Source organism: Macaca thibetana, chromosome 1 (assembly GCF_024542745.1).
Source record: "Macaca thibetana thibetana isolate TM-01 chromosome 1, ASM2454274v1, whole genome shotgun sequence".
NCBI classification, from domain to species: domain Eukaryota; kingdom Metazoa; phylum Chordata; class Mammalia; order Primates; family Cercopithecidae; genus Macaca; species Macaca thibetana.
Window position 1 is genome coordinate 12,014,080 of NC_065578.1, and position 24,413 is coordinate 12,038,492.

Here is a 24,413-nt window from a genome sequence, read left to right on the forward strand (position 1 = left end):
AGGCAGGAGGATCACCTGAAGCCAGGAGTTCAAGACCAGCCTGGGACCAGCATGGTGAAACCACGTCTCTGCTAAAAATAAAGCATTAGCCAGGAATGGTGGTGTGCGCCTATAATCCCAGCTGAAACTCCACTAAAAAAAAAAAAAAAAGAAAAGAAATATTTTACAAGTGTTATATGCCTCTATGAGTTTCATAGTTAGATAAAAGGGAATATGATATCTTTACTGGTGAGAGCTAGTTTAATTCAGCAAGGGCCGCTGCCCACCGTGAGGACAGGCACGGGCTGGCGATGCCCTGAGGCTCCTGCTCATGCGCACTGCGGGCCTCCCCTTCCAGGGCAGGGGCCAAATGTTTTGTAGAGATAGGGTTTTGCCATGTTGTCCAGGTTGGTCTCGAACCCCTGGGCTGAAATGATCCTCCCGCCTTGGCCTCCCAAAGTGTTGGAGTTACAGGCAGGAGTCACTGCTCCCACCAAGAATTTTCTTTCTTTAAATTCCTGGTTGAATAAGGACTTGTTTATTTTGAGGAAAAAAGGTCCCAAACATCAAGGTGTTCGCAAAAATAACCCACAGTATCAACTTTAGAAAACAAGTTTTAAGATTATAACACTAATTATTTTCCTGAGGATGCATTTGACATGCCAAGTCTCATTCACAAAAATATATCGTTAGATTTTTGTTGAAGTGCCCCACACAGCACACTAACATGGGGGTGTAACACACATAATTCTAACTCCAAGCTGCTTTCAGGAGCTGCTCAACTCCATGAGATTGCCTTTGCAGTTAGGGAAGCAACTACTGAACTTACGTATGAATGAAAAGAATTGTATTCCCTACAAAAAAAAAGAGATTATTTTGGAGACAGTTGATAACCATACATCCTTTTTACTGTTAAGTTACAAAGAGGCATCTAAATTACAAGAAAATATTGCAGGGTAAGACTTAAGAAAACTACTAGGAGCATCAAGGGAAGTGAAAATGGGACTAGGTGCAGGGCAAAAAAAATGAATTAATGAATATGGGAAGGACAAGGATGAGGAGAACAGTAAGCATGTGCTGAAGATATAGGTAAACAAATAATGGGATAAGATTTCTAAACCCCACTATGTGCTTCAGAGTCATCCTGGCCATTGGCGCCGTCTCTCTTATCCTCTCCTTCCTCAGCCTCTTTTTCATCATCCTTGATCAACTCCAGCTGCTCATCGGCCCGATCTTCATTATCAGCATCGCCCAGTAGGGGCCGCTCGTCAGCAGAGCCATCTGCGCCCCCCTCAGACTCCAGCTTCACGTGAGCCTCCCCTTTCTTCACGGAGCTGCTGCTCTGCTCCTCTTGTGACGTAGCGTTCGTCACCTCTACTCCTTCTTTGCTCTGTTCCTTTTCAATGTTTTCCAGGTTTTGCAGGAGAGAAGCCACTTTCTCTTTTATCTGGGTCAACTCCTGCTTGATGGCCTGAAGGTCATCTCCTTTCAACTTTCCAGACTTGTGAGATCCCCTCTGTCCACTCTTGGAACCGAAGCCACTTGTGCGCCTTCCTGAGGTGCTTCCTGACACGCGCGGACGTTTCGAGGGCCCTCCAGCCAGAGCAACAGGAGGAGGAGGAGGGATCCGTGCCGGGAAACTGTACATCCGACCGTAATAATCCCGTTGGAAGTCATAGTCCGAGTCAAAGGAGGAGCCGGACGTCTCCGCTGCTGATCGTTTCCCGCCTGCTTTTCGCTGGTTCGCTTTTGGCTCCGCAGCCAGGTTTATATCCACAACCTGGCCGGCAACCATTCTGCCGTCCTCTCCCGCCACAGCGGCGCGGGCGTTTTTCTCCTTAGCGTATTGAACGAAGGCAAAGCCCTTATGAACAGAGCAGCCCGCGACTCTGCCATACTTGGAAAAGATGGCCTCCACATCAGATTTCTTGACAACGAGAGTGTTGAGATTCCCAATGAACACACGGGAGTTCACGGAGTGAGGATCTGTCTTGTTGGTAACGTTGCTGGCCATTGTGGTTGATGAGAAGGTTTCTCAAAAAGCCAAAACAGGAGGCAAGAGGGAGAAGAGATTCGATTCCAAGTCTCCTCCTCCCGGGTTCTACGTGGAGAAGCCAACTGCGGCTCGACGTCGGAAATGCGGCCACAACCGCTCAGTCTTCGTCTCTTCACAAAACGGCCCCCAACAAGAATTCTGAAACGACATAAAAAAGGCACAATCACCATTTTTGAAATAAAGACAAAATTGCATTTAGAGGAAAAAATATCAAAGCTTCAAACTGTTCATATGAAAAAAAGAAAAGAGACAGGGTATAGATAGCTCTGTGCCATCACAGGCTGCACTGTCACCATCCCAGACCGGCTGACTATAGGTCAGATGGGAGTGTCCTTACAGAAGTTAGGAACTTACCAGATCCGGATGTAGTTTAGAAGGTGCTCAGACCTCAGGAAGAACCAAGCAGTAACTCCAGGCTTGAAGACTTTGGGTTTCTCCTCTGGGTCTTTAGAAGCTTTTATTGACCTTTCTAATCACAACTCCCACCACGCCTCTCCACTTATCCACTGCTAACTTCCAATCAAAAAGTGATATCTGATTGCGTTTCTGAAGTTCCACCCAGTTAATCCTGATTGGGTTTTTGGCTCTCGCAGATTAATGGATTGAACCAGATATCCACTCTTATCACATATCCATATTCATTTCATGAATCAAGAAATTGACAGTGTTAGGAATAGAGTGGAAGTCAAGAATTCATTCCTTCAAGGCCAGGCGAAGTGGCTCACGCCTGTAACCCCAGCACTTGGGGAGGCCAAGTCGGGTGGATCACCTGAGTTCAGGAGTTCAAGACCAGCCTGGCCCACATGGTGAAACTCTGTCTCCACAAAACACACACACACAGACAGACAGAACAAAAAACCTTTGAGGACAAAACCTTGTTCACTCATGGTCTATATTTAATGTACTTCCACTAGAAGTGAGAAATTCTCATGGTTTGCATAATATTTTAAAATTATCAGTCACTCCAAAGGTATATCTACTATTTGTAAAAGTATTAACTACTTTGTCTTTGACTATATGACAAGCTCTAGTAGGGGTGTATATTACTGTAAATTGTTCTGATATAAACTCTAAAATAAACACAAAAGTATTAACCAACTTTTAAAACAGGATAAATAGGTCGGGTGCGGTGGCTCGTGTCTGTAATCCAGCACTCTGGGAGGCCAAGGTGGGCAGATCACGAGGTCAGAAGACGGAGAACATCTTGACCAACATAGTGAAACCCCATCGCTACTAAAAATGTAAAAATTAGCCAGGCATGGTGGCACAGGCCTGTAATCTCAGCTACTCAGGAGGCTGAGACAGGAGAATCACTTGAACTAAGGGGTCGGAGGTTGCTGTGAGCTGAGATCTCCTCACTGCACTGCAGCCGGGGCAATAGAGTGAGACTCCGTCTCAAAAAAAAAAAAAAAATGGCCAGGTGTGGTGGTGGCTCACTCCTGTAATCCCAGCACTCTTTGGGAGGCCAAGGCAAGTAGGTCACAACGTCAAAAAATCGAGACCATCCTAGCCAACATGGTGAAACCCCGTCTCTACTAAAAATACGAAAATTAGCTGGGCATGGTGGCGCCCATCCATAGTCCTAGCTATTCGAGAGGCTGAGGCAGGAGAATTGCTTGAACCCAGGAGGAGGAGGTTGCAGTGAGCCAAGATTGCGTCACTGCACTCCAACCTGGTGACAGAGCGAGACACCGTCTCAAAACAAACAAGCAAACAAGAAACAAACAAACAAAAAAAGGTGGAAAAATAAATTCTCAATTTCTATCTCTATAAATTCATCTTCAGAAGTGATAGCATTTCCTGCTTGGCATTCTTCTCCTACATTTTTGGCGTAAGATCTATCAACAAAAAGTATGAACCCAGGTTTGTGTAATGGAATATCTTAACATCAATAGGAGGAGTCAGTAGTTCTGATGCCACACACACACGTGTGGTCTTCTCCATCATCAGTAAACGGCTGCAAAGTGGCAGAGTTATGCAGAGTATAGCATTTGAAATGGAGATTTGAAGGTGACAAGAAAAGGAATTTGTAAGACATCAGTCTACAAGTTGAAAAATGTTGGTTCACGTCACAATAATTTTATTTATTCATTCATTTTATTTATTTGTTTATTTATTTTTTGAGACCGAGTCTCACTCTGTCACCAGGCTGGAGTGCAATGGCACAATCTCGGCTCACTGCAACCTCTGCCTCCCAGGTTCAAACGATTTTCCTGCCTTAGCCTCCTGAATAGCTGGGACTACAGGTGCATGCCACTACACCCGGCTATTTTTTTGTATTTTTGGTAAAGACAGGGTTTCACCATGTTAGCTAGGATGATCTCGATCCCCTGACCTCGTGATCTGCCCACCTTGGCCTCCCAAAGTGCTGGGATTACAGGCATGAGCCCCTGGCCTATTCGCATCAAAATTTAATAGGTATTCAATTGCATATGAAACTTGTAGGTAAAGTTTATTTCTTTTTTCTTGAAAGCCTTTATTTGTTTGTTTGTTTATTTATAATGTATTTGTTTATTAATTTTTTTTTTTTTTGAGATGGAGTTTCATTCTTGTTTTCCAGGCTGGAGTGCAATGGCACGATCTCGGGTCACTGCAACCTCTGCCTCCTGGCTTAAGTGATTCTCCTGCCTCAGTCTCCCAGTTAGCTGCAATTACAGGCACAGGCCACCACACACAGCTAATTTTTGTATTTTTAGTAGAGAGAGAGTTTCACCATGTTGCCCAGGCTGGTCTGGAACTCCTGACCACAGATGATCCACCCACCTCGGCCTCTGAAAGTGCCGGGATTACAGGCGTGAACCACCGTGCCCAGCCTAAACTCATCATTTTTAATACCTTCTACATCACATGAGGAAGAAAAGCAGAAACACTTGAGTGCTTCACGAAGGTCAAGGTTGGTATAAGTTTGGGTTCCAATATGATGAATTTCTGCTTCTAGGGAACCAAGCAGTTCAGGTAAAGGAAGGTCAGGAAACTCCAGGGCTTTCTCTCCCTCCAAAGAAAGCTTTACGCATCACCTTAACTTAGAAAGCAAATCTCATCCCCTCGTTGTCACGTAGTAAAAAGGCATACTTTCCTAAAAATGGTCCCAATGTCATTTGGACTGCTTCAAACACAGGAATTATCTGAACTTCATGTGAAACCCCTCCTCAGAAATATTTTCCTGACTCCAAGGGATTTGCTGATATATTGGCTTGGGGCGTTAACTGGATATGGCAGCCCTGGTATCCACCAACTCTGTACCTAAGTCTGCAATGATCTGGATCTCAGCTTCTCCATTTTTACTTGAGGATATTATAGAAAATAATTTACCAGAGAATTAGATGAAGTTCCATCAATATGGAGCCATCAAAAATGTCCTGAATCCAGGTGCGGTGGCTCATGCCTGTAATCCAATCACTTTGGGAGGCCGAAGTGGGGGGATAACCTGAGGTTGGGTGTTCAAGACCAACCTCACCAACATGGAGAAACCCCGTCTCTACTAAAAATACAAAATTTGCAGACCACAGTGTCATATGCCTGTAATGCCAGCTACTTGGGAGGCTGAGACAGGAGAATCACTTGAACCCAGGAGGTGGAGGTTGCAATGAACCGAGATCGTGCCATTGCACTCCAGCCTGGGCAACAAGAGTGAAACATCATCTCAAAAAATAAAATTTTTTTTAAAAAGTCCTCTAATGCAAACAATGTCTGGGCCAAAAGGGTTAGGTCCAATAGAGACCTGGTGCAAATTTAGACAATTTTCATTCCAATGGCCTGTTTCAAAGGTAACAGGCAACTTGAGAAGGGTTTCCCTGTTTACGACCAACTGAATTTGAGTTTTAATAGTGAGGGGAGCTCCCCTTGCTCTTATCCCTTCAGCTGTTTTAGCTGCAAACACTTTATTATCCTTTGCATTCTTTTTTTTCAGCGTTGGATACTTTTATGTTCTAGAACTCTCTTAAAATGTTCACCTATGGTGACCAATTCAGCCATATCAGTAACTTTTTTTTTTTTTTGGAGGCAGAGTCTCCCTCTATTGCCCAGGCTAGAGTGCAGTGGCATGATCTTGGCTCACTGCAACCTCTGCCTCCTGAGTTCAAGCGATTCTCCTGCCTCAGCCTTGCAAGTAGCTGGAAGAACAGGCGTGTGCCACCATGCCCAGCTATTTTTTGTATTTTTTGTATTTTTATTAGAGATGGAGTTTCACTATGTTGACCAGGCTGCTCTTCAACTCCTGACCTCATCCACCCACTTCAGCCTCCCAAGGTGCTGGGACTAGAGGCGTGAGCCACCGTGCCTGGCCTTTTGTATTTTTAGTAGAGATGGGATTTCACCATGTTAGTCAGGCTGGTCTCGAACTCCTGACCTCAAATGAGCCACCCACCTCAGCCTACCAAAGTGCTGGGACTACAGGTGTGAGCCCCTGCTCCCGACCTGGTAACTTCTTATGTTTTTCAATCAGGTCACCAAGCTGTGGTCAAAATCCATTAATGAGTAAAGTTTTCTGAGCCCTTCAAGTTCTAGCAGGAAATATTCGCTAGCTACTATTATAAGACCAGAATGTTTTACAAAGGAAATTACCATTCTAGACTTGGAATCAAAAACTGACACATCTGTCTTCTGTTCACATGATTCAATAATAAACCAATTGGCCGAATGTGGTGACTCAAGACTAATCCCAGCACTTTTGGAGGCCGAGGCGGGAGGATCACTTGAGCCAGGAGTTAGAGACCAGCCTAACCAACAGAGTGAGGCCCCATCTCTATAAAAACACAGAAATTTAGCCAGCTGTGGTTTTGTGCATCTGTGGTCTCAGCTACTTAGGAGGCTGAGGTGGGAGGATTGCTGGAGCCCAGGAGGCTGAGGATGCAGTGGACTATGATGCACCACTGCACTCCAGCCCAGGTGACAGAGGGAGGTCCTGTCTCAGAAAAATAAATAAATAAATAAATAAATAAATAAATAAATAAATAACAATGGACCAGTCAATCTTTCGTGGGAAGGCAGTGGGAATTGCTGCATCTTTTGGGTCATCCCTGGAAGTAGATCTTGAGGGGATAATAATACTTTCTTCAGGCTTTTTCCACCTTGCTGTAGTCGTTCATTTTTAGGCTTTCCCAGGTCCTAATACATGTGTGTCAACTGATACAAACCAGGTAACCCAGAGTCACAGCCTCCTGCGAGGATTCGAATTTACTCAGTAGATCAGGTGCAGTGACTCACACCTGTAATCCCAGCACTTTGAGAGTCTGAGGTGGGAGGATCACTTGAGGCCAGAAGTTCAAAACCAACCTGGGCAGCATTGCAAAACCCTGTCTCTGAAAAACTAAAAATTAAAAACCAATAGAAAATAATGGGTGCTAGGGAGGATGTGGAGAAATGAGAACCCTGGTACACCATTGGTAGTTGTGTAAATTAGTACAGCTAGTATGGAAAACAGTATGGAGTTTCCTCCAAAAAATAAAAATAGGATTATCATATGAACCATAAATCCCACTGCTGGATATATATGTATATATGTGTATATGTGTGTGTGTGTGTATGTGTGTATATGTGTGTGTGTGTGTGTGTGTATGTGTATATATATATATAATATATATATATATATATATAAAATATATCCAGGAGATATCTACACTACCATGTTGGTCAGTCTGGTCTCGAACTCCTGGCCTCAAGTAATCCACTTGCCTCAACCTCCCAAAATTCTGGGATTACAGGCGTGAGCCACTACACCTGGCCTGCACTCCCCTATTTATTGCAGCACTATCCACAATAGTGGATACGTGTCCACCAACAGATGAATGGATCAAGAAAATGTGGTAAATATACACAATAGCCATAAACATGAATGAAATCCTGTCATCTGCAACAACATGGATGAAACTGGAGGGCATGGTAAGTGAAGTAAGCCAGATACAGAAAGACAAACATGGCATGTTCTCACTCATATTTGGGAATTAAAAGCCATGAAACTTATAAATAGTAAAATGACGGTTATCAGAAGCTAGGAAGGGTGATGGGAAATGGAGAGTAAGAAGGGGATGGTTAATGGGAACAAAAACACAGATAGGAATAAGATCTAGGGTTCAGTAGCACAATAGGGCAACTGACGTTGACAATAGTTTATTGTAAATTTCTAGAAAATTAAAGCAGTGGAATTGGAATATTGCTAGCACGAAGAAATGATAAATTCTTGAGATGTTGGATATCCCCATTACCATGATTTGAACATTACACATTTTATGCTTGTATCAGAATATCAGGCCAGGTGCAGTGGCTCATGTCTAGAATCCCAGCACTTTGGGCAGCTGAGGCGGGTGGTTTGCCTGACATCAGGAGTTTGAGACCAGCCTGGCCGACATGGTGAAAGCCCCTTTCTACTAAAAATACAAAAATTAGACAGGCGTGATGGCGGGTCCCTGTAGTCCCAGTTACTCGAGAGGCTGAGGCAGGAGAATTGCTTGAACCCAGGAAGCAGATTTCTAGAGAATTCTGATGTATAAATGTCTAAAACAGGTTGATCAATCATGGAAGACACCAGAAAGTTTCCATTCATGTTCCATTTATTTATGACATTTTTAAATAACCATCCTTGCAGGGGTAACTCCTGCATCACTCTAGAACTTCAGGTTCCATTTCTGAGTCTAGGAAACAGGTCCCTACAGGCCTCATCGATGCCAAGTCAGTGTTTTCACCCAGTCCTGCCACCGGCTGAGTCGCCTTTGTTTTTCCACTCACAATCTCACAGTGAGCACTTGCCTGAAACACATGGCTATGTGCTTCCTTTAAGAAGTGCCTGACCGGGCCTGGCTGCTCACATCGGTAAACCAGGCACTGTGGAAGGCCAAGGCAGTTAGATCACTTGAGGTCAGGAGTTGGAGACCAGCCTCCGCCAACATCGTGAAACCCTGTCTCTACTAAAAATACAAAAATTAGCCGGGCATGGGGGCGCACACCCATAACACCAGCTACTTGGGAGGCTGAGGCAGGAGAATCACTTGAACCCAGGAGGTGGAGTTTGCAGTGAGCTGAGATTGTGCCACTGCACTTCATCCTGAGGGACAGAGTGAGACTCTGTCTCAAAAAATAAAATAAAATAATATATAAAAAATAAAATTGAAATAAAAAAATGCACCCATGTACAATATTTTGGTTCCTAAGTGTCCAGAAGAAAGCGTATCCATCCCACTAATCAGGCCTTCCCTAGGAGCAAAGATGGAAGTCCAGTTTCTCAGATGGCCATGAGCCACAGGAAGGGCAGGGAACGGGAGCAAAAAAGATCCTCTTGGGCTGCCTAACTTCCCTGAGCGTCCGCATCTACTAAAAATACAAAAATTGGATGGGCGTGGTGGCACACGCCAGTAACACCAGCTACTAGGGAGACTGAGGCAGGAGAATCACTTGAACCTGGGAGGTGGAGGTTGCAGTGAGATGAGATTGTGCCACTGTAATTCAGCCTGAGGAGAGAGAAAAATTCCATCAAAAAAAAAAAAAAAAAAGCACCTATGTCCTAGATTTCAGTGTCCAAGGGTCCAGAAGAAAGCTTATCCATCCCACTAACCAGCTCTTCCCTAGGTGCAAAGATGGAAGTCAACTTTCTCAGATGGCCATGAGCCACAGGAAGGGCAGGGAACGGGACCAAAAAAGATCCTCTTGGGCTGCCTGACTTCCCTGAGCGTCCGCATCAGCTCAGCCCGAATTGGGGCAAGGATCTCCCAGTTGACATGACCCCTGTTGTCAAGACTCTCAAGAGGGGCAGGATACAACTCCAGGCCTAACTTGCTCAGCCCGCCTGTGTGACGCAGCAGGTCTTTCAGAGCATTTGCGGAGGTCTCATTTCCACGAAAGTAGAAGGTGGTGAGCTGGGAGCAGCGGCTCAGGGCAGGCAACACGACCCTGAGTTGGGGGTCCTGGATCCGACAGTCCTCTAAGACGAGGGTCTTGAGAGTAGCAGCAGCTTTCTCTAGCAGAGCTCCAAGGGTCTCAAGATTGGTGGTCCACATTAGGATATGAATCAGACGCAGCTCCTTTAGCTGACTGAGGCTTGGGTACTGAGACAGACACTCCATATCCCGATCAGTTAGGTAAGCATGACAGAATGTAAAGGCCTCCAAGGGGTTCTTGAGACACCTAGGGAGAGCAAGAAGTTAGTTATGGGCAATGGTGCCAGTTAGCGGAGGGGGTGGGAAATAATGTCAACGGTAAACGTGGGCATTGAGCAATTCTGCACCTTACTACAACACAGGTGTTATGGTAACCTGCAATGGGGAAGCCTGTTTCACCCAAACACAAGTTTGTTCCCATCATCAGATGATGGTCCGCATGCAAGGTGCTGCCTGATGAAGACTCAGATCATTCAGGGGCAGCTCCACTTTAGGCTCAGTCCTTTCACCCTTGCTTGTGTGATTGATACCACTCTGAGGCCTACTCCCTCACCCTCCATCCCAGAAGCATGCACTTCCCATATCAATTACCTCTCCTGGGGTTCTAAACAACATTTTACAGACAGTGATTTAGAGACAGGATCATTGGTGTTTACTAAGCTTCTGAGGACAGAGTTTCTACTGTGAAATGCACAAGTTTGATGCACTTTCCCTTCTTTTTTTTTTGAGACAAGGTCTCACACTGTAACCTGGGCTGAAGTGCAGTGGCACAATCTCAGCTCACTGCAACCTCTGCTTCCCTTGCCTCAGCCTCCCAAGTAGCTGGGATTACTGGTGCCCATCACCATGCCCGGCTAATTTTTTTTTTATTTTTAATAGAGACGGGGATTCACTGGTCTCGAGGCCAGGTTGGTCTCGAACTTCTAACCTTGTGATCTGCCCACCTCGGCCTCCAAAAATGCTGGGATTACAGGCGTGAGATACCGCGCCCGGCCGCACTTTCTCTTCTTTCATACCCTCCTCTGTATGAAGAATACGTTTCCATCATATTCACTTTAAACACACTTCCTAACAAGGAATTCACAAATGCACCCTCACTAGATCTGAACCCCCAACTAACCAGCTCCCTCCATGTCTCTCTGTAGCATCTACCCCAGGCCATCCCCCTGCCCTTGTTTGAGTGGTCTTGTGATACCCACTTCAGGATATAGAGCACTGAAGAGCGTAATGCACTGATATTTTAGCCTCCCATTCCCTGTGACGTCACCAGTGGCTGGCACACAGTAGATGCCCACTAGCGTTTACTGTGAAAAAGAACAAAAGTCTGTGGTATGGTCTGCAGAGAAAGCTCACCATCCTTTCTTACCTGAGCAGGTGCTCCAGGTGCTCTTTGATATTGCTGACCTTTCTTATATAAAGCATCTGGGGGTAGGACAGGCAGAGGAATGGAGAGTCCAAGTCAGGAATGAACTGCTGGAGGCCGCTCACGTATGACTCACCATCATAACCGAAGGCTAAAAAGAGTTTGCGAAGATTGCTCATCCGGCTCAGGTAAGGGGCAAACTTTCCTGTTTGATTCAGAGAGCACTTTCTCCTGACTTCCAACTCCTGGATACTGTCTGGGTATATCCTTTCCAATAGATTTCTGAAACTTGAAGTGGGCATTGAGTAATTCTGCACCTTACTACAACACAGGTGCACGAGACCGCTTCTGTAGTGGACCCACCCACAGAGGTAGCTCAGGCATTCATCCAGCGTACTGGCCTTTAGGCAGAGGTCTATGAACACCTTCAAGGGCTGGCGCTCTCCCATCCTCGGACAGTCCTCCACTGTCTGCCTCTTACTCATGGCCTCTGGGGAGCAGGACAGGGCCCGGGCTCCAGACCATATGGTCCAGAAATTCTCATCAACATCCCGCAAATCCAGCGCTTGAAGTTTCCACCTCCTGTGAGTCACATGGGGGAAAAGCTCAGAATGAGCAAGGACCCACCCCCGACCTGAGCTTTCCCTCCACATCCAGGACATCAGTCAGCTGCTTCTGTCCTCAGTGCTCCCACTTCTGTCTCTTCTCCATCCCGTTCCCCCTTGGATTCTCCCTGGCACCCACTTCTAGTACCTTGACCTTCCACTGGGAGGAAGCAGGTTCCTGTTTCCTCGGTGGACCCTGCATGGTCAGCAGTCCTTTCCCAGAGGAGCTGGGCCATGGCCAAGGCCTCTCATGGGCACCATCAGAAGCCTCTGAGCCACCCTAGCTCCCCAACCCCGCCACGCCTGAGCCAGCTGTCCCCTTCCCTGGATGCCTGGGCCCTTCCCACCAGGCCACCTGAGTCACCTCACCTGGGCCGAACCTTCTGGGCCAGCAGCGTATCAAGTCCCTTCAGCGCAGCTCGCAAGGTCTCCAGATGAGGTGTGTTCATCAGGGATCCCAGAGGGAGGCGGAGGAAGGGCCAAGCCTGCACCATCAGCTTCAGGGCCTCATAATGTCTCATGCTGAAGGCCTCCATGAACATCAGAGGGAAGACCTCCCGGGGCAGCTCATCCAGGGTGAAGATGGTCAGGGACCGGTTCCTCAGCAGGCTCTGCCCTGCCAGCTCCAGAAGTCTGGATGGGGACTGGAGGCTCATTCTGACAAATCTGCAAGGAAAAGCTCTAGAGGACAATCCAGCGAAAAGGCAAGTTTCTCAGGCCAATCCCCTGCAACCCCCACTTCTCCTAGGGCCAAAGTCATTTCTCCAGCATGTGTGAAAGAGCCCTCAGTTTATTCCAATTCCATTCTGCAATAAGTGACCACAGAGATATAGTTCTACCCTTCTGATACCAAGAAGAGTGTGTCCCAACCTCTAAAGAGTCAGCAAGATCACTCTTAGTCCATGAATTATTAGCCTCTGCTCCACTAAACTCATAACACCGGGAAATGTTACCGAGGATCTCTGAAGCTCAGATCTCATGCCCAGGTAATATTTTATTTTTTGACTTTTTGTAAAGACGGTGGGTTTCACTATGTTGTCCAGGCTGGTCTCGAACTCCTAGACTCAAGCAATCCACCTGCCTTGGCCTCCCAAAGTGCTGGGATTACAAGCGTGAGCCTCTGCCCCGGCCTCATTATTGAAAATTTCAGTGAGAAGCTTTGAAAGCTATGTGACACTGTTATGCATCATTCACAAGACACAGATGTTTCCAATACACACCTCTTACACATCTTAAAAATGAACCACTTTGGCTGGGTGCAGTGACTCACACCTGTAATCCAGCCCTTTGGGAGGCAGAGGAAGGTGGATCATCTGAGGTCAGGAGCTCGAGAGTAGCCTGGCCAACATGGTAAAACCCTGCCTCTACTAAAATTACAAAGATTAGCCTGGGGCAGTGGCCTGTGTCTATTGTCCAAGCTACTAGGGAGACTGAGGCAGTAGGATCGCTTGAACCCAGGAGTCAGAGGTTGCTGTGAGCTGAGATTATACCACCGCACTCCAGCCTGGGAAACAGGCTAGATTCAAAGAAAAGAGAGAGAGAGAGAACTACATTTGATTAGACTTCTTAAGCTCCACCCAGTTAATCCTGATTGGATTTTTGGCTTTCTTCCAGATTAACCAATGGAATTAGATATTCATCCATGAAAGTGAAAGAATTAGGGATAAGGTGAAGTCCAGGACTCATTCACTGATTGACTCCACAAACATGGAGCTTTACTAATATGTGTCCTTCATAGTCCTGAGTGTGAGATAGGGAAGGGTTGAATCTCTTCCTGACATTAGACAGAAAGAAAAAAGCTTGAAAGTATCTTTGTTGAGAGATCCTTGGCCACATCAAATGTATCAAAATATTTCAGAGTTGAAACAGTTTTACAAAGACAGACATGACAGTCCCTAAGAAAACACAGTAGAAATCTTCATGTACCCAATGATCACCTGGGTGGTATAATTTAATATTTTTTGGTGTGGGGGTAGCTGAGTCTCACTTTGTTACCCAAGCTGGAGTGCAGTGGCACCAGCTCGACTCACTGTAACCTCTGCCTTAGAGATTCAAGCAATTCTCGTGCTTCAGGCTTCCACATAACTGGGATTAAAGGTATGCACCCCCACACCCATGTCGCCATTTGGGTGGAAGAGTTACAATGAGGATCTGATTGATTTAAAATTAGGGTCAAAGATCCTCTTTGGTTAAGATTTTGGGGTTTTTTTGTTTGTTTGTTTTGGACAGGGTCTCACTCGGTTGCCCAGGCTGGAGTACAGCAGTGGTGTGAGCATGGCTCACCACAGCCTCAATCTTCTGGGCTCAAGTGATTCTCCCGTGTAAGCCACTCAAATAGCTGGGACTACAGATGCATGCCACCATGCCTGGCTAATTAAAAAATATACAGATATTTTGTGGAGGCCGAGCACTAGTGGCTCACGGCTGTAATCCCAGCACTTTGGGAGGCCGAGGCAGGTGGCTCACTTGAGGTCAGGAGTTCGAGACCAACCTGGCCAACATGGTGAAACCCCACCTCTACTAAAAATACAAAAATTGTCTGAGCATGGTGGCAGATGGCTGTAATACCAGCTACTCAGGAGGAAGGCTGAGGCATGACAATTGCTTGAACCTGGGAGGCAGAGGTTGCAGTGAGCTGAGATGATGCCACTGCTCTCCAGTCTGGGCAACAGAGTGAGACTCCATCCCCCCTCTCAAAAAAGAACATTTTGTAGAGATAGGTTTTTGCCATTTTTCTTAGGCTGATCTCAAACCCCTGGGCTGAAATGATCCTCCAACCTTGGCCTCCCAAATTGTTGGGGTTATAAGCATGAGTTATTGCTCCCATCAAGAAGTTTGAAATGACATAATGCAAAGCACCACACAATTTTTTGCAATAAAGACACAACCGTATTTGGAGGAAAAAACTCAAAGCTTCTAGTTGTTCATATGAAAAAAAAAAAAAAAAAGACAGGATATATCTCTGTGCCATCGTAGGCTGCACTGTCACCATCCCAGTCCATCTGACTGTAGGTCAGATGGGAGTGTCATTACAGAAATTAGGCACTTACCAGATCTAGACTGAGTTTGCAGGGTGCTCAGACCTCAGGAAGAACCAAGCTGTAACTCCAGGCTTGAAGACTTTGGGTCTCTCCTCTGGGTCTTTAGAAGCTTTTATTGACCTTTCTAATCACAACTCCCACCCACACCCCTCCACGTATCCACTGCTAGCTTCCAATCAAAAAGTGATATCTGATTGCATTTCTGAAGCTCCACCCAGATAATCCTGATTGAGTTTTTGGCTCTCCCCAGATTAATGGATTGAATCAGACATCCATTCATATCAGATATCCATATTAATTTCATGAATCAAGAAATTGACAGTGTTAGGGATAGGGTGGAAGTCAAGAATTCATTCATTCAAGGCTGGGTGAGGTGGCTCACACTTGTAATCCCAACTCTTTGGAAGGACAAGGCAGGTAGATCGCCTGAGTTCAGGTGTTCAAGACTAGCCAGGCCAACGAAGAGAAACCCTGTACCTACAAAACTTCAAAAATTAGCCGGGCATGATGGCAGGTGCCTGTAACCCAGCTACTTGGGAGGCCGAAGCAGGATAATCACTTGAACCCTGTAGGCAATAGTTTCAGTGAGCCAAAATTGTGCCATTGCTCTCCAGTCTTGGTGACAGAGGGAGACTCTGTCAAAAAACAAAACAAAACAAAACAAACAAACAAAATAAACAAGAATTCATTCATTCATGAACTCCACAAACACTGATGGACTTTTACTAATATGTGACCTTCATAGTCCTGAGTGTGAGGCAGGGAAGGGTTGGATCTGTTCTGGACATTAGACAGAAAAATAAAATCTGAAAGTAGTGCTGTTGGGAGATCTTTGACCACATCGAAATTATTAAAATGCTGTATACTTACAAAAAGCTTTATAAGAACAGAGGAGTCGTCCCTACAATATCAAAATAAAAATCTCCACGTATCGAATGGTCTTGTAGGTTTTGTATCACCTAAGGTAGCAGATTATACTCTCGTTCTCGTGGAAGAGAGGTGCCATGGAGGGCATGAGTAGTCTCAGGGCTTAGGTTAAGTCTTCTCTGGAAGAAATTGAAAGCACACCTATAAACTTTATAAATTTGATCGATGAAGAAGGGAGGGGGAGAAACAAAAATAAACCAAGCTTGCTGCGTATTCAGCATTCATCATGAGGTCAGCTTGCTCTCTGACCTGCTTCTTTATGGTTGCTGGCAGCCTGCTGTCCCAAGATCATGTAGACCTTAGATTACATGTTCCCCTTAACTGCCCTGCAGACAACAATTTAAGCATTGTAAAACATTAACTTTTTCATTTGAGATATCCCTTCAGGTTCTGCTGTCAGTGAAACTACTGATGCCAGCTGATCTGAAGGGCCCTGCAAGGCACCAACTCACCAAAGAATGCAGTTTCTACATCCTGATGACTTCATCCCTCTTACCACTACACCAACTTTCCAGCCCCTTGCTATTCAGGATCCACTGGAAACCCTCAGTACTTCTAGGGGAGATGAATTTAAGAATCTCCTCCTAGCTTCTCATTCAGACACCCTGTGATCATTAAACTCTCTGCTGCAAACCCTGCTGTCTCAGAATATTGGTAAGCTACTCTGCAGCAGGCATAGGAGCCTGATGGTCCTGTAATAAAGTCTTGTCAAAATTACAAATGGAAGTGAGGGCCGAGGCTGGTCAGGGTTGAGCTGGGTTTTTAATGGGATCCTGGGAGTGAACGAAGACTTGGTAAACATGTTGGGGGTTACTGAGTGGGTGGAGGAGGAATCGATCCAACATTGCACTGATGCCCCTTTGGTTTTGATCCTTATGACTAAGGATGAGTCTTTCAAAACAATATATATAATCCTCCTTATTTTTCATTTCAAAACTTTCCATCTTCCTTTATCTCCCCGAATAATCTCACATCTATTCCCATCCCTTTGCTTATTTCATAATAAACATATTTTTTTTTCAGAGTCTCCTTCTCTGTAAAGTAGACCATATATTTTGTTGCCACAGAAGGTGAGTAACCTGGTTTTATGGAGAGAATGGGTCAAAAGGATCCCATTCCTCAATGGCTGAGGTGATATGAAGGTCATGATTATTCTTTGTCATATCTGCGCCTGCATATTGCCAGTGAAAACTTGCATGTCACATTGGTCAGTCTTCCAAACTAACCACCTGTGGAAGGTCTTATGATTGCCTTACATCCTGTCCCTGAGTAAAGAATTTGACTGGGAGTTCATGAGTGCCTCAAATTCTACAAGTATTGATGAAGGCTTCACCCACTGACAGTGAGAAGGACACTGATTTGATTCTGATCACGAAGTTTTGCTGGTTTCCTTGCAAGGAAAATGTTTTAGCCTGTTATGTTGTAATCTAAAGCCAATGATTGTAACCTCTGTATTGTACCTTCCAATAGAAAAAACAAAACAAAACCTCAACTCTATTTGAGCCTTGCCAGTTCAATAAAACAAAAGAAAATTACAAAACAAAATGATAGGAAGAGTCCCATTCCCTTCTTTTAACCTTTCTTACAAAAGTATTCCAACTTGTAACAGACTTTGGAAAACACCCACTTTGCCAGTGTGTGTCTTCCAGGTCAATCCTGACATTTACATCCAATGAAGCTTTCTTTAATTATTTCTACCTCAAGAACCTTACCTTCCACTGACACCAGGTTGCATAGTAATGGTTTGAATTCAGGCAGGTAGAAATACTATGTCTATGAGTTTTATAAAGTAATCCTTGCATGCCATCTCCATTGAAGAATGAATAGGTTTCTTTCCTAATATGTCCTGAGTACTGATGCATCCAATAAATGAAACTATTATTTATTTCATATAGCAGAGTTATAGATGCTTTCTATTTGTCAATAGAGTTTCCAGTGAACCAACATCAAGTTTCAGTAAGTTGTCTGATTATATGGCAGAGGGTAACATGGTCATGTTCTGATTCTATGTCTATGTTGATGCGTATAGCATTCCAGTCTTCATAATGCATGTCAGACCAAAGAGATTGATTCTAGGGGGAGTCTGGGACGCTATCTAGACTAGAGGCAGTTGTACTAATGTTTTCTAGGCATAGAGATCAATTACCAGTAATGAAATCAATAATAGTCATAGGCCACCCATTTGTACCTATAGCTTCTTCTTAGTGCCAAATCATTTAATTATAAATATTAACCAACCTTCCAAAGGAAGGATAACAAACCTTATCATGAAGTTAGCATCCTCAGTTGCTACCCAACTGTATATGAGAGCAGGTTCTACTATTTAGTCGTGATCCTTCCCTTTCATCTAAATGACTCCATAGCCAGCACTTGCATTGGTTAGTGAGAGTGGGTACATTTTGAACAGGACACTTTAGAAAGTGTTTGCTTTGAGTGGTGAAAGTATCTAACAACATAAAATATAGGTTTGAGCATTTTGTGTTAATACAAAACAAAACCAAGACTCAATGAATGGAAGAAGATCAAATGGAGTCTTGTTCCATTGTCTTGGAAAAGCTGTCTACCACGTGATGATGTCTGCTTCTAGGGAAGGCTTTTCCTTGGATATCCTTAATTTTAAGTCACCTGGTACGGACCCATCCAATGCTGCTCATGGGCAGATTTCCCTTGGTGTCCTTTCTAAAGGATGCAGTCTCCAAATACTAGGGCCCCAAAGGTCTAAACATTACTGAAAGCCTCCTTCATCTACTGGAAATAGTCTTTGAAATACTGCATCAAATTCTTGCAGTATTGAGTCATATTGTTACTGAAAGATGGGCTCACTCTCCTAAGTGCATAGAACCCAATACTATGACACCATCTTTTGAGAAAAGAAAAAAAAATTAGGCCAGGCATTGTGGCTCATGCCTGTAATCCCAGCATTTTAGGAGGCTGAGGTGGGCAGATCACAAGATCAGGGGTTTGAGACCAGCCTGGCCAACACGGTGAAACCCCGTTTCTGCTGAAAATACAAAAATTGGCTGGGTGGGGTGGCATGCGCCTGTAATCCCAGCTACTCAGGAGGCTGAGGCAGGAGAATCTCTTGAACCTGGGAGGCGGATGTTGTTGTGAGCTGACATAGCACCAATGTACTCCAGCCTGAGCAACAGAGACTCTGTCTCAAAAATAATAATAATAATAATAATAATCCAATTTTCTTTGTTAGTTTAGCTAATTTTAGTTTCAAGATACCATTTGTTCCCTCAACCTTTGTAGAATACCAAGGATAATGAAGTTAATGGTAGTGCCATTGGATCTGTAAAATTTTACCTATGTGATCACCTGCCTAGTAAAATGAGTTCTTGTATCATTGGAGATTTCTCCAGAGATGCCCCAGAAAGGAAACACATTTTATAATCATTTATTTGCTATGACTGTAGCATCAGCCTTTCTGAAAAGGCAACCTACAACCCATCCTGAAAACGGACACACAATCGCAAGAATTGTAGCCTTTTTACATGGCTCACTGTCATCATTGGTCCATGACATTCCTCTTTCTTGCAGCTAGATGTGTGTATGTCTATCTATTCATATCTACATCTATATATATTTCCTTTTTTTACCATGATTCACTTCCACTCTCCTTTCCATAGACAGACACTGTACTCTTTGTTTTTTTTATTATACTTTAAGTTCTAGGGTACATGTGCACAATGTGCAGGTTTGTAACATATGTATACATGTGCCATGTTGGTGTGCTGCACCCGTTAACTCGTCTTTTACATTAGGTATATCTCCTAATGCCATCCCTCCCCTCTGCCCCACCCCACACCATGTCCCAGTGTGTGATGTTCCCCACCCTGTGTTCGAGTGTTCTCATTGTTCAGTTCCAACCCATGAGTGACAACATGCAGTGTTTGGTTTTCTGTCCTTTTGATGGTTTGCTCAGAATGATGGTTTCCAGCTTCATTCATGTCCCTACAAAGGACATGAACTCATCCTTTTTTTTTTTTTTTTTTTTTTTTTTTGAGACGGAGTCTCGCTCTGTCGCCCAGGCTGGAGTGCAGTGGCCGGGTCTCAGCTCACTGCAAGCTCCGCCTCCCGGGTTCACGCCATTCTCCTGCCTCAGCCTCCGGAGTAGCTGGGACTACAGGCGCCCGCCACCTCGCCCGGCTAGTTTTTTGTATTTTTAGTAGAGACGGGGTTTCACCATGTTAGCCAGGATGGTCTCGATCTCCTAACCTTGTGATCCGCCCGTCTCGGCCTCCCAAAGTGCTGGGATTACAGGCTTGAGCCACCGCGCCCGGCCAAACTCATCCTTTTTTATGGCTGCACAGTATTCCATGGTGTATGTGTGCCACATTTTCTTAATCCAGTCTATTATTGATGGACATTTGGGTTGGTTCCAAGTCTTTGCTATTGTGAATAGTGCCTCAATAAACATATGTGTGCATGTGTCTTTATAGCAGCATGATTTATAATCCTTTGGGTGTATACCCAGTAGTAGGATGGCTGGGTCAAATGGTATTTCTAGTTCTAGATCCTTCAGGAACTGCCACACTGTCTTCCACAATGGTTGAACTAGTTTACAGTCCCACCAATAGTGTAAAAGTGTTCCTATTTCCCCACATCCTCTCCAAAAAAAAAATACAGAACAGTGCCCCAAGGCCTGGAAGATGCGGGTTACCTCTTCTGTGCTGTGCTGTGGGAAAGACGGTCACTGTTTAAGCCACTCTTAGTGAGTTTTTCAAAAGAAATAAAGCAGTTGGATTCTCAGTGTTTTGAGTGATGGTGCACTTAATAAATATGAACTTTTTTTTTCTTTTTTCTTTTCTTTTTTTTTTTTTTTTGAGATGAAGTCTCGCTCTGTCGCCCAGGCTGGAGTGCAGTGGCACAAGCTCGGCTCACTGCAAGTTCCGCCTCCCGGGTTCACGCCATTCTCCTGCCTCAGTCTCCCGAGTAACTGCGACTACAGGCGCCCGCCACTACGCCCGGCTAATTTTTTGTATTTTTAGTAGAGACGTGGTTTCACAGTGTTAGCCAGGATGGTCTTGATCTCCTGACCTCGTGATCTGCCCATCTCGGCCTCCCAAAGTGCTGGGATTACAGGCGTGAGCCACCGCGCCCGGCTTTTCTTTTTTCTTTTTTTTTTTTTTTTGAGACAGAGTCTTGCTCAGTCGCCCAGGCTGCAGTGCAGTGGTGCAATCTCGGCTCACTGCAAGCTCCGCCTCCTGGGTTCTCGCCATTCTCCTGCCTCAGCCTCCCTAGTAGTTGGGACTACAGGCGCCCGCCACTACGCCCGGCTAGTTTTTTTGTATTTTTAGTAGAGACGGGGTTTCACCGTGTTAGCCAGGATGGTCTCAATCTCCTGACCTGGTGATCTGCCTGTCTCAGCCTCCCAAAGTGCTGGGATTACAGGCGTGAGCCACCACACCCGGCATAAAAATTAACTTTTATCTTTGATTTCCCTTAGCATACAATAAAAGTTTAATAACTGCATCTTGTTTTTCTATTTCCCTTCTAGCCTAAGTCCCAGCAATTCTTCATCCTTTAATTTTACCTTCCATTCCTGGTAACAGGGAGGAAGCAGGAACCCAGGGCACACAATAGGACTCAGCTTCTACAGGCGGCCACCATTTCATCAGGATTCCCCCAGACGGTGGACCCTCCGCAGCCAGCAGGGGGCGCAATGGGAAGTACAAGCCTGAGTTCATCTCTCCTTGAAGCAGAGAAAATTCCCACCCCATGGGCCTCGGGTGCCACCTTCTGGTGGATCAGACCATGTGGCATCAGTTAGTGGTGTAAACAGGACTATATTGTAACGGTATTTAATTAAGAAAATCTATTCTTTTAGGCCGGGCGCGGTGGCTCAAGCCTGTAATCCCAGCACTTTGGGAGGCCGAGAGGGGCGGATCACGAGGTCAGGAGATCGAGACCATCCTGGCTAACACGGTGAAACCCCGTCTCTACTAAAAAATACAAAAAATTAGCCGGGCGAGGTGGCGGGCGCCTGTAGTCCCAGCTACTCGGGAGGCTGAGGCAGGAGAATGGTCTAAACCCGGGAGGCGGAGCTTGCAGTGAGCTGAGATCTGGCCACTGCACCCCAGCCTGGGCGACAGAGCAAGACTCTGTCTCAAAAAAAAAAAAAAAAAAAAAAAAAAAAAAAGAAAATCTATTCTTTTAATGTACAAATATTCAATTGTAATTTATATACATTTCAAGATATAAATTGAAATTTTAAATTATTAAGGGAATTTAGTATTTAAAGTATGCAATGTAACATTTTAAAAATATCTAATGTGGTTTGAAGTCTCAAAATAAATGATACTTTCTTTTTTTTTTTTTTTTTTTTTTTGAGACGGAGTCTCGCTCTGTCGCCCGGGCTGGAGTGCAGTGGCCGGATCTCAGCTCACTGCAAGCTCCGCCTCCCGGGTTTACGCCATTCTCCTGCCTCAGCCTCCCGAATAGCTGGGACTACAGGCGCCCGCCACCTCGCCCGGCTAGTTTTTTGTATTTTTTTTAGTAGAGACGGGGTTTCACCGTGTTAGCCAGGATGGTCTCGATCTCCTGACCTCGTGATCCGCCCGCCTCGGCCTCCCAGAGTGCTGGGATTACAGGCTTGAGCCACCGCGCCCGGCCAGATACTTTCAAAACTAATTCTAAATACATGTGGGGAAAAGGAAGAGAGATCAGCCTGTTACTGTGTCTATATAGAAAGAAGTAGACATAAGAGACTCCATTTTGTTCTGTATTTGTGATGCTGTTAATCTGTGACCCTACCCCCAACCTTGTCCTTTGCAAGAGACATGTGTTGCGGTGACTCAAGGTTTAATGGATTTTGGGCTGTGCAGGATGTGTCTTTGTTAAACAAATGCCTGAAGGTAGCTTGCTGGTTAAAAGTTATCACCATTCTCTTAATTTCAAATACCCAGAGACACGTACACGGCCAAAGGTCGCAGGGACCTCTGCCTAGGAAAGCTAGGTATTGTCTAAGGTTTCTCCCCATGTGATAGACTGAAACTATGCTGCTAAAAGGTTTATGGAGATGTTTGCATATGCATCTCAAGGCACAGCCTTTTCCTTTGAACTTATTCATGTCACAGAGGTTTTTGTTCATATGTCTTACTGCCGATTTCCTCTTTTTTCTTTGATCCTATTGTCCTGCCACTCCCCTGTCTTTAAGATGGTAAAGATAATTATCAATAAATACTAAGGGAACTCAGAGACCGGGGCCGGCGTGGGTCCTCTGTATGCTGAGCGCCGGTCCCCTGGGCCCCGCTTTTCTTTCTCTATACTTTGTCTCTGTGTCTTATTTCTTTTCTCAAGTCTCTCGTTCCACCTTACGAGAAACACCCACAGGTGTGGAGGGGCAGGCCACCCCTTCAATACAAATAAATAAGAATTGTCGTTATCGTTTGTTGTATTGTTTTGAGTTTTGTTTTTGTTATTGTTGTTGTTTTGTTTTTGTGTTTGTTTTTTTTGAGAAAGGGTCTCGCTCTGTTGCCTAGGTGGAATGCGGTTGTGTGATTCCACTTTACTGCAGTGTCAACCTCTTGGGCTCAAGTGATCCTTCCAAATCAGCCTCCTAAATAGCCGAGATCTCAGGCATGTGACACAGTGCCCAGCTAATTTTATTTATTTATTTATTTATTTATTTTGCGTCAGAGTCTGACTCTCCCAGGCTGGAGTGCAGTGGCGCGATCTCGGCTCACTGCAACCTCTGCCTCTGGAGTTCAAGCTATTCTCCTGCCTCAGCCTCCCAAGTAGCTTTAACTACAGGAGCACACCACCACACCCAGCTAATATCTGGCTAATTTTTTAAAATTTCATGTAGATTTGTGGTTTCACTGTGTTGCCCAGGCTAATCTCAAACTCCCAGGCGCAAGTGATCCTCCCATCTCGGCCTTCCAAAGTGTCAGGATTACAGGCATGAGCCGCTGCTCCCAGCTTAATAATGGTTTTTATTTTAAAAATATTTAAACTAAGTCTCATGTATGGTCTATGAAACAAATAAAAATAAAAATCATTAAATTTAAATTAATAAACTTTTAGAGCTGAGAGGAAGTAGTACAGGTTTTTAAATAAAATACGATTGATTTTGTTACAGCAGTGTTAAATTCATAGTAAAATTGAACAGAAAGCAGACAGTTTCCACTTTCTTCCTGACCCCACACACCGTCTCCCCCAGGAGCAACATCTCACAGGAACCTGGCACATTTGTTACCATGTATCAACCGCACTCTACTGAGTGACAGCAAAAATACACAAGTACTCACACATGGCATTACATATACAATAGTAACATTTTCCATATTATTTTTAGATATTTTTAAACCTATTACAACTTTATAGATACACGTGATTCCTCCAGGGTAACCAACCCTCCTCCCATTGCTGAAGCCTTAATGCTCCCTCTTGCTCATGGGTAACCACTTTCTTGAATTAATTATATAACTTTACCAAGCATGTTTTAATGATATTCTTCATACATGTGTCCCTAATTGACAGATACTATATTGGATGTTGGTAAATTTTACCTAAATGCCATTCTTTACATAATCTTCTTCAATGTTTCCTTGGGATATGATTTTATTT

At 44.7% G+C, this 24,413-nt stretch overlaps 3 protein-coding genes across 4 annotated transcripts in view; all 3 read right to left on the minus strand.

The window, feature by feature from the left end:
• Positions 1–24,413, minus strand: part of DHRS3 (dehydrogenase/reductase 3) — a 1,035,619-nt gene that overhangs the window by 247,273 nt on the left and 763,933 nt on the right. The window lies entirely within an intron of this gene.
• Positions 1,094–2,008, minus strand: HNRNPCL1 (heterogeneous nuclear ribonucleoprotein C like 1). Its single transcript, XM_050789346.1, has one exon. The coding sequence runs from the start codon at positions 1,991–1,993 to the stop codon at positions 1,094–1,096; it is 900 nt and encodes a 299-aa protein (XP_050645303.1). The 5' UTR covers positions 1,994–2,008.
• Positions 9,475–14,976, minus strand: LOC126953105 (PRAME family member 17-like). 2 transcript variants are annotated; one of them, XM_050788477.1, is made up of 4 exons: positions 14,922–14,976; positions 12,241–12,552; positions 11,270–11,848; positions 9,592–10,150 (listed from the first exon to the last, which is right to left on the minus strand). In XM_050788477.1, exons 2-4 carry the CDS (start codon positions 12,525–12,527, stop codon positions 9,592–9,594), a joined length of 1,425 nt encoding a protein of 474 aa, XP_050644434.1. In that variant the 5' UTR covers positions 12,528–12,552; positions 14,922–14,976. The 2 variants fall into 2 exon arrangements, with proteins under 2 accessions (XP_050644442.1, XP_050644434.1); XM_050788485.1 differs by lacking the exon at positions 14,922–14,976 and having other exon boundaries at positions 9,475–10,150; positions 12,241–12,553.